This window comes from Oryzias melastigma, linkage group LG22 (genome assembly GCF_002922805.2).
Source record: "Oryzias melastigma strain HK-1 linkage group LG22, ASM292280v2, whole genome shotgun sequence".
Taxonomy (NCBI): domain Eukaryota; kingdom Metazoa; phylum Chordata; class Actinopteri; order Beloniformes; family Adrianichthyidae; genus Oryzias; species Oryzias melastigma.
The window spans coordinates 6577522-6587871 of record NC_050533.1 but is presented as its reverse complement, the minus strand read 5'-3'; the positions used below and the strand labels follow the sequence as shown (position 1 = coordinate 6587871).

At 37.9% G+C, this 10350-nt stretch overlaps 2 protein-coding genes across 2 annotated transcripts in view; one reads left to right on the top strand and one right to left on the bottom strand.

Annotated features, from left to right (window-relative positions):
- Positions 1 to 2504: 2504 nt before the first annotated feature.
- On the bottom strand, positions 2505 to 6681 carry LOC112143864 (beta-1,4-galactosyltransferase galt-1). The gene is made up of 4 exons (XM_024268091.2): positions 4298 to 6681; positions 3546 to 3876; positions 3297 to 3472; positions 2505 to 3206 (listed from the first exon to the last, which is right to left on the bottom strand). Exons 1-4 carry the CDS (start codon positions 4900 to 4902, stop codon positions 2969 to 2971), a joined length of 1350 nt encoding a protein of 449 aa, XP_024123859.1. The 5' UTR covers positions 4903 to 6681; the 3' UTR covers positions 2505 to 2968.
- A 1478-nt stretch (positions 6682 to 8159) lies between these two features.
- Positions 8160 to 10350, top strand: part of LOC112143896 (class I histocompatibility antigen, F10 alpha chain) — an 18125-nt gene continuing 15934 nt past the window's right edge. The window contains exons 1-2 of the mRNA XM_024268136.2: positions 8160 to 8727; positions 9289 to 9549. Of these exons, the coding sequence (XP_024123904.1) occupies positions 8670 to 8727; positions 9289 to 9549 (319 nt within the window). The 5' untranslated portion in view covers positions 8160 to 8669. The remainder of the gene's footprint in view (positions 8728 to 9288; positions 9550 to 10350) is intronic.

Genomic DNA, 10350 nt, shown 5'->3' with positions numbered 1-10350 from the left:
GTTTTAACCCAGATGCCAGCTCAGACGAGGAAAATACAGTGGTACCTGGATTTATTTACAAGTGAACGCATCAGAATGGAGCAGAGCTTGTAGTTTGCCAATTGTAGTTTATAACACTTACAAGCTTTCTCCAACAGCATTTTTTTCATCTTCAACTGAACAATTTCACTAACGAAATTCTCAGAAATGGAATTCAAGCTTTATTTTATTAACACGTCTTTCATCATGAGAAAAATGCTGTGAGAGCATGTTGAAAAACAGTGAAACCACAGTGCATTTTTTAAAGACACGCCTATTTCTTTGCATTGGATTAGCCATCTTCTTAAGATAACATGAGAGTAAAAACAAAACTCTTCTGTTGCACTGAGGCATCTAGATGTTGCAACCGAGAGGAATGAATCTGCTTCATCTGTCCTGCCTAATATACCACTTCACTGTGCTTGGCAGAACAATCAATTTTTGTATCTATATGCGCAAACCAAAATTGCTTCTGCTTTAATTTATTTATAAACTGTTTCAGAATAAAAGTTTACCATCCATTCATCTGTGAATTTACTTCTTCATTAAATATTGACAAGAGTCTAAGGTAAAAAGCACTGAAAATTAGGTCATTGTTTTTCTTGCAGATCTAAAAATTATCTCTGGAAGTTTTTACTTTGCTTGAGTATTCAAAAAACTGTAAAGAAAGCGGCAGACTATTACCAAGTTTTTATTTGCTTACTGCATGATATCCAGCGGTCTGGTCATCTTGGTGTGGCAAAGTAGTATTAGTAGTAGTAGTTCACTTTCGGCTTATCCCTTTCGGGGTTGCCACAGCGTAACAGCACCCGCTGTTTTGCATAGTGATTATGTGTTACAATATTCTGTTATAGCTTTTATACCAGTCAGGGGTCACAGCTCTGTCTCTAGAGTACTCACTACACTACTAAACTCACTACACCTCTAAGCAACTTCAGTCACACTCCCTGAATGGCGCTTACCTGACTAAATCACACAATCACCCGACTGTTTCTTAAGCACAACTGAACTTCACTTTGTCCAAAGTATTGTTTTATGCCACTCTGCCTGCATTACCTAGCATTTCTATCTGAACCTGATCTTCTGTTTCTGACCCTGCTTATTCTCTGATTGCTTGCTGCCTGCCCTGACCTTCGCCTGGATCCTGACATCTCTAGTCTCTTCTTGGATACTCCCATGCTTGTGATTGACCTCTGCCTGTCTGACCCTGATCTAGCTTTGTGGACTTGTAGCTGTGCTTAATTCCTGTCTTTACTAAAAAATCTGCTGCACGTGGAACTAGCTGTCTGCCTGTTTGTGACAATAGCAGGTGTTTAAACACATTGTTTTTTAAGTTTCCATTTTGCCAAATTACTAAACCCTATACCAGAAAATTCCTTAGATTATTTCCTCTAAAGGCTCACTCACACTGCCCTCGGTGACGCGCATTCAGGTGGCCACTTCCAATGAAAAATCTACAGTATGTAAACACGTGTTTCATATTTCCTTGTTCTAAACTCTCACGTTCACACAAGTTTTACTAGTTTAAGTTTCGCCAGTTTAATTGTCAACACGTGTTGACCGGTGAAACCAGGTCGAACTTTGACAAATCTGGGACTCAGACTTGGAAGTGACCTATGGCCTTGGTGTATTTGGGTAACCCAGGCACAGCAGAAGCCCAACAACGTCTGCGTTTGTTTCTCAAAAAACATATAAGCCAAGCACATTCTCCTGACATGATGATAATCCATATCTTCCATTGCAACTATGCCATCAATCAACCAAACCATTTCTGTTTTGTGCACAAATTGGGAGGACATGAGCAACTAAACGGTAGAAAAAAAAAGTCCCTCCCTGCTTGTTCAATGGGAACACCTATCAAGGATACATTCAGCACATTCTTGAACGCGCATCAAATGCTCCAAGTGTACATAGCGTTACAATGTTGGACTGTTGCCTTGAAATTCAAAAGTGGAACCAGTTTTTCTTTATCTGTGCTGCCCAACGTCATGTGTACTCTTGTCTCCTTTCTGTGCGGAGTTGTCACGTTCTCTCTGAGCATACGTGTCTCCTCCGGGGACTCCAGCTTCCTGCCACAGTCCAAAAAGATTTAGATTTAACATTTGGCATAAAGGGGCATGTCTTTTGGTTGGCATGGGAACAACAAGGGAAGAGCTGGAGGAAGTGGACGGGAAGGGGAAAGTCTGGGCATCTTTGTTTAAGTAGCAATCTTGCCTCTTGAGTTTGAGCAGTCTATATCAGGGATGCCAAACTCCAGGCCTCGAGGACCGGTGTGATACACGTTTTCCAACTAACCTGCTGTTGACGCTCCAGATTTCTGGAAAACCAGCAGGAGGATGGAGGCTTTGAGTTTGACACCCCTGGTCTATATGATTGATAGATGAGTGACAAAAGGCTTTGATAGCAGAAAGCAATAAGTCCGTGACTCGACGTCTTGACTGTTTCACAACCGCATTCATTCTTAAGCAACAATACAAAGCCCTGAATGGTGGTGCAGCAAGTTCTTAATCAGAGTGATTTGTCACTACAAAATCCAATGAAAGTTTTAGGTATTCAACCAAATTCCAACAGCAGAAAACAGAGGGTTTTAAAAAAATACAGAGTGCAGAAGACAAACACATAAACACAAAATTCACATTATTCACATTGTTCACATTATTGGTCAGTTCTTCAAATTATCCTGAGACTTATTTCATGGATCATTTTTTAGAAAAAATTATGCAATTATTGCACATTATTGATGCAAACAAATGGCGTTCCTTCACGAAAAAGAGAAAACCTTTTTTTTTGTGGTATTTACCAAAGTAATTTAAATGTCAAGTAAATACTTGATACAGTTCCAACCTCCACCTTATATGACTCTGCAAACATTTTAATCCCATATTCCAATGTTTTGTGCTAAAACAGTAAAACAAATGTGAGCATTTTATCATAGGAAACTTCCTGTTCTTCAAAGTTTGTTTTGTTCTTCCGCTGGAATCAGTCCTGCTCTCTTCAGCGCCTTGTCCACATTAGGAATCAGTTTTTCCTGGAAGTCCCAAAGTCGTTTGTCTTCATTAAGCTCCTCCAACTTCAAATGTCCCCGCAGGGCTACACGAACATGAATAATGCGACAGACGTCTGGTGGAACTTTGTAACGTTCTCCAAACCTCCTGAGGACTTCATGGACTGACGTCTGCTCTATCAACCTGAAATACAGCAATCGAAATTCATGAAATTTTACTTTTAACAAAGCCCTTTCTATTTTTCAACAAAAATTTTTGGTAATATTTAAATACTTCGGCCTAACGATCATCTTGTGGGGATGGTATACACTTCTGTCAGGGTCTTCTCTGTAGATGTGCTCCAGAATGTTAACTCCTGGAATTTTCTCCCACCGGGAAAGATGAAACCTCCCACTTGGTTCAAAGTGCTTTTTTGGAAAGATGTGGTTCTCAATATGGAACTCTCCAACCTAAAGAACAAGAATATGGATGAGAGCTCAACCGTGAAGCATGTAGAGATATTTTCCCTTCAAGATGACTTACATTTGGATGTTGTGGTCCCAGCGTGTTCATCAGAGAGACCAGGTTGTCATGTTTATACGGCATTATAATCTCATCTATATCATTCAACAGGACGTAGCGTGAACGCTCCATGGACCGATACACGCATTCATTAAGGGTGACGAGCTGTCCAAAGTATTGCAATTCTCCTCCATGTTCTTGGAATCTCCAACCGTTAGATGGTTTCAGGAACTTGTCAATGGGCCATGGAACCACTTCAAGAAAACCCTCCTGGATGTAACTTTGTAAAAGACGTTTCAGTTCTGGACCACAGCTGGTGTTATAGATCACCACTCTGTCCACACCGAGCAACCTGTAAACATAAATTTACTCCTTCGAGCATTAAATAAATTAACATTTTCAATGTTATTACAAATGGCTTCCTAGTAACTTAACAATAGGGACAAATAATAATAGATACAAGGAAGAGAGACAAACACACAAAAGGTAATACTAAAAATAATGTTCTAAAATTGAAACTATTAAACAATTGACCTTTTTTGACAGAGAAAAGCTAATTTGATAAAACTCAATAAATCAAATAGATTTTTGTAAAATTTTGTCATATTCATTTTCCTGCTTATCTTCAGACATTTTTATTATGAGCTCTCCTAAACAGCACCAGAAACAGGAACTGAAAGTTCAGAAACTCCTGCTAACCTGTTCTATAAAAATCTAGTAATACAAAGAAAGAAGAAGACTTGAAGCACAGTTTGATATCAAGTTTGTCTTACTTGTACATTTCCAGAGTCTGTGCAAACTGAAGCACGTTGTTGTAATCTCCAAACAGGTTAGAGATGCAGACGGTGAAGTTGAACCTTATTTTCTCATTTTTGTTTCTTACAGGAATAAATGTGTGTTCAGACGCATTAGCTGAAGGCTTAGTCAGAAGAGTGACATGAGAAGCATCACAGTTTTTAGGAAGCTGACACAAGACATCTGTAGCAGTATAAGGAAAACCAAAGTTGTCACTGTGTGGGAGAATAATGGCAGGAGTGGTTTGGTTAAATACACTTCCACAGCAGAAAGAGCAGTGAAGAGGTTGGATGGAGTCTCTTTTGAATATCCCAATGATACGTATGTCAAAACCCTTAATTCTCTGGTCCATGAAAGCTGACACCAGGAGGTGTTTGGTGTTTTTGATTGGAGTGATGCTCTCTTCAGAGACTGTTGCTCGGTAAGGAACTGGTTTGTCTTTCAGCTTAAAGACTAGGCTCCTTATTGTGCTCATTCTTTCTGTGTTCATGCTGTAGACGAGCATGACCATGAGCCCAGTAACGATTAGAAGGGCAAAATCCCTCTTCCAGAGGCAGGTTGGGTTTCCTGTCTTGGTATTCATGCCAACGATTCTCAACCTGAGGTAGAACGGAAATGGGAGACAGAACAACAATGTCACAAAGGTGGTTCTTGAAGGCTGTTGATGGAAATATTGTACAGAGCCACAATAGTTATATAAAAATCAGACATTCCTGGGCACTAGAATTTGGAATATATGTATATGGTCTTGAGTTTACCGCGTCACTGAGGAAGCAGCGGGAAGGGATGTTTTGTCTCGGGTCTAACAAATGGGACAGTGTTTAAAATAATTGACTCTGATTGATTTTGTTATCCGCTAGGCATTTCCGACAATGGCGGATGTTCCTTTAAGAACTTATTAAAGCCACCCCAACAGTTTCTGTCATCTTTCTTGTTTGGATGTAGCCCTGCAATGAGATTTTGCAAAGTTGTTGTATTTAATTTTGGTTAGACAGAACTTACACACCCCATGAGTTTTTCCCAAGCTAATTGGCTGTCGACTCTAAAGTTGTGCCGGTTGTATGACGCGATCTGCAAGTTCGCCCATGTTTGTAAGCTCTTCAAAAAATGTCAGAGTAGGATTGGGCGGTATTCACATAATAATACAGTCAATATTCCTCCACATTTTACCTTGGTATACAGTATAACCTTAAGTGGTAACACCACTTAAGTGGTATTACTGAACTGTTGGGTTTGCCGCCATCATGCGAAATATAATTCAAAACAAATGTTTTACACAGCATGATCAGAGGTGTTTTTGATGAGTATGGATCGGTTATTATTAAGCTGCAGGGAGTGGGGGCTAAAAGGGACACTGGGGGGGTTCTCTGTATTCGCGGATTCGGCATATCCGCGGAGGTCCCTAACCCCTGCGGATAAGGGAGACCACTGTATTAAATTCATTTTATTTAATACGTTCTTTTAAAAAAAATTCTTTAACTTTTTAACACCAGAGGCGTTGCCAGTGAAGCTTGGGCACAAAATCTTTAACATGCTTTAACTTTTCAACCGATGTCACGATCAACGTAATTCCAGCAGCTTGCACCGCTTTTCTCCTCAATACCGCACAAGCCTACGTCTCAGTAAAAAACGTTTAGTTCTTCTTCTTTAGTTATTTAACTTAAATAATATTAATTTTTCAATTATTTAAAATTTATAAAATAATGTTGGAATCAATTACAATTTATGGAAATCGGTACATCTAATAATTTATTTTTTTCGCCCACCTCAACTTCATAGTATGTTTGCCATTGTGGAGAAATTTCCTAAACTACAATTCTAAAATTGAGAACCCTAGAAATTTCCTAACATATCACGCAGCAATGCTTGTCGCTACCTGATCTCTAACGGCTAATCTGTTAGTCCTCGCATGCATGAACATTACGCCACTTCCTCTTTGTGACCACCATATCGACAGTTAAGCAGTTTGATTTAGATTTGCTCCTGTAATACATATATTTTTTTGTATTTTTGTTGTTCCAAGATTGTAGACCTTACAATTCATTGCTAAATAATTAATCAAGTATATATATATATATGTATATATATGATATTCAGGTGACTTGAGTCCTGTTGGCCTCCACCGGAAACAAACAAAGAGCTCTCCACAGATGTCTTTCTCCTCCATCAGGGGAAAAGGCAGTTTTCTTTGTAAAGGGGCCACACCTTGAAAATTCTTTTTGAGGTTTTAAGTGCATTATACTGTTCATTCCTCACTATAAAGAACTCCTAAGCGGTGTTTTGATCTGTTCATACATTTAAGAGTAATCCTCTAAAACCTTGCGCTCTCAGCAGCAGCCCCTCCCATACCTACGAAAACGAGCAGGTGGTATCGTGCTGACTTCAGCGTGATGTGAACTGCCCCCTCCAGGAAGAGTCTGCTCTGACAGCACCGTCCACAGTCTAACACCAACACTCAATTTCTCCACAGAACTAGTGGTGATCAGCAAAACTTTCATTTTAGATTCACAGTACCTTCCAGTTATGAAATGTCATGAAACTCACAAAAAGTAACAAATATTTAATAAATAATTTGTTTTTTTAATGTTTGAAATGTAATATATGATTATATATATGGTTATAGTTCACTCTGAAAGGCTTTAAAAAATCATGGTATTGCCCCTTTAAGCTTCCTCAAATGTTTTACTGATGTCTGATCAGGAAGTTTGGAATTTGAATCTCCTGTCACTCAAAGCAAAGCAGATCTTTCGGAGGCGGAGATGTGTCGTGTCCGCTTTGCCTACGAGGAGGAAAGCACTCGGTGCCCAGACACACCCATTAGGCCTTCATTTCTTCACTTTACTGAGATCCTGTCTCCCAATCCAGACGTTTGTTTGGCACATTGAAGTCTCTTACTTATTTAAGTTGTTTTGGGGCAAAAAAAAATCTGTTTCTGACATTCATGTTGGGCAAAACAATTTTGTTTAGAAAAGAATGGGGATCTATTCAACTCTTCCATCTATTTGGTCCCATTCGATTCCAAAGAACATTTAAAAAAAAAAAGAACTCATACTTATTTCTGAATGCTTAATATATCTATATAATATGTCTAAATATATCTTAATATATCTAAAATAATTACTTAGTTTTGAAGCAAATATAATTACTAAAAATTTATAAAAACATATTTTTTAACTTGTTGTGGTCTTATTTTTAGTATCAAATATATGTTTTTTTTTTTTTAAATAAACACATTTGGGAAAATTTGTGTCCTAAACTCATCTTACTCTTTTTTTATCAGAAAAAAAGATCTTGGCAGCAAAACTTCATGATATCATTGTTTTGTCTTTAGAAAACAAATGCTTTATTTACAGTATCTGACACTTTTCAGTGAAACCCAAACCATGAAGGAAAGACAAAACTGTTTAGTTACAGTTCCAGTTGAAGACTATTATCAACATGAAAAACCTGAAATGTCTGATTTTCTGGATGACACTTCCCTTTGAACGTGGCACATTCTTTTTTTTTTTCTTTTTTCTTTCAATACCTAATAAAATAAAGTTAAACACATTTCAAAGGATGTAATACAACTTAATTAGATGTTGGATATGAAGCATGAAAATGCATGTCTTTATGGAAATCAAAGCAGGAAATGCATGCGTGCGAAAACCTTTTCTGAAACATGATGTGTACCTGTGCGGAAGAAAGTCGACTTCCGTTTAAAAATTCATGAATATTTTTTGAAACTCCAGCAAACCTGAAAAATGTGTTTTAATTTTTGATTTTCCTGAATAAACAATTGTAACTTGGATTAAATGTTAACCTCAAAAAACAAAGCAAAAGACAAATTCAAAGACATTATTAAGTCATAAGTGCTGCAGACATAACTTTGAACTACTTTTTAAATGATTTTAAGTTTGATTTAATTTTACCTAATCGTCTAAAAATAAAATAAATATAGAATAAAATCAATTTTGGACATTTTAATGTTTTTCTTTTATATTAATCACTAAAAAAGGAATTTAAAAGTGTATATATCAAGGTACTCACCTATCCTCGAGAAGGTTTTGGGTCTGGAGTGATCCGACCTGCGGCCTTACGGGTCTCTCAGGAACCAAAGATGGGCTGATTGGAGAGAATCGACCAATCACATTTTGCCTTGTGGCACCTTTCAGTTTTTTCTTTTTTTCGTTTTTCTGATGAAAGCGCGTGCGGGTTGAGTGCGTGTGCGGGCGGAGTTGAGATGATGCTGGGAGGGCGCGGGCACAGGTGTGAGTGAGCGCGCAGAGACCGGATTCATCGGAGGCAAAAACCGAAGTTATTTATCGGAGAGGAGTTTTGTGGGTTTATGACTTTTTATCTGTTTAGAAAATGAAGATTTTGGGGATTTTGAGCATCATTTTTATCAGCATTAACAGCGCAGCGGCTGGTGAGTTATTCTATTCCTGTTTTATCATTTTTTAACAGAGAAAATGTGTTGCTAGATTATCTAACAATTTCTTCAGTAAAATACTACAAAAATAATTAAAAAGTTGTTAAGAGGTAAATAAAACTAAACTTTGAGAGTTTGTTTGGGTATTTTTTTTTCTAAATGAAAGACCTAAAACGGGTTAAAAATGTCTATAATTTGATCTATTTTGAAGTTATTTTTATTTTTTCGTTTATCTAAATACATTTTAAGTTTTTTCTGAACTTATTAGAAATCGAAAGATTGGGTTAATGTAAAAAAAAACAAAGTTTGTCCTTTTTCTTTTTTTTCAGACTTTCTATCTTATTTGACTTCTGCTTAAGAAAAACATTATTTTTTTTTGTTTGTTTGTTTTGTTCGTTTTTTCCTTTTATTTTGTGGTCAATACGGGAAACTAAACTATCTTCCCTTTTCACCTAAGCGCACCCGAATAGACGTTAGCAGTTGCGCAACCGCTTTGTTCTCCTTCAGGGTTCGATGAATAATGAAGTCATAACCGCAGAACACTTCTCCTTTGATCAGTCACGCACTCGCTGCGGTTCCTGCACACGGCGGCGGCAGGAATCCCCGCATTCCCAGAGTTTGTGACGGTGGTCCTGGTGGATGGACAGCCTTTCTCCTACTATGACAGCCAGCTGAGGAGGGAGCTTCCCAGGCAGAGCTGGACGCTCCAAGCCGAAGAGCCGGACTTCTGGGAGAGGCGCACAAATAAGTCCATCGTTGATGAGCAAGTCTTCAGAAGTAAAGTTGAGATGATTAAACCAAGCTTCAACCAGACGGGAGGTGAGTTTTGTCAGGTTTTATTTATTTATTTGTCCATTTAATATTTTATTTCTATTATTACTATTGGTGAATTAAAGCCCAATAGTTATATTTCTACACTAAAAAAAAATCATCTAAAAAAATTATATTAACTAAAAATGTTAAATATAACAAATGACAGAACTTATGTTAATTGATCTAATATTTCACTTACAGCGCAGGTGACTTGTTCGCATTCGAGTGCCAATAGGAACAAACTGCGCTCAAGTCATTCTCCTCCCTCGGGGGTGGGGCCTTTCTGAAAGTTTCCTCAAAAGATGTACTGATATCAGGAAGTTTGATTTAAATCTCCAGCCACACAAAACACAACAGCTCTTTCAAAGGTGGAGATGCGGGGCGTCGGCGTTATCTCCAAGGAGGAAAACTCCCGTTTCCGCATGCAGACGCACTCTTTGGGCCTTCATCCCTTCATATTTGTTCAAAAGTGTTGGTGCACTTAGAAATTGTTCTATTTTTTTTTTTTTAAAAAAAAGAAAAGCTCATCTTTTTAAATGAAGTTGACTTTTCAAACCATATGTGACCAGGCCCGGGCCAGGCCCGGGGGCCGGATTAGGCCCGCCTGGTCCAGACCGCCTGGTCTGGCCCTCCAGATCATTTTATTTGATTGTTATAAATGTTTTCCTGCACTTATTTCTTACTTGTTTTGACAAAATATATATTAAAAAAATAGGGTTTAAAAGTTGTTGTTTTTTTTTAAAAAGGGATTCTGCTAACTTTTTGGACTATTATGGCATTTACCTTTTTAGGCTATTTGGAGCTCAG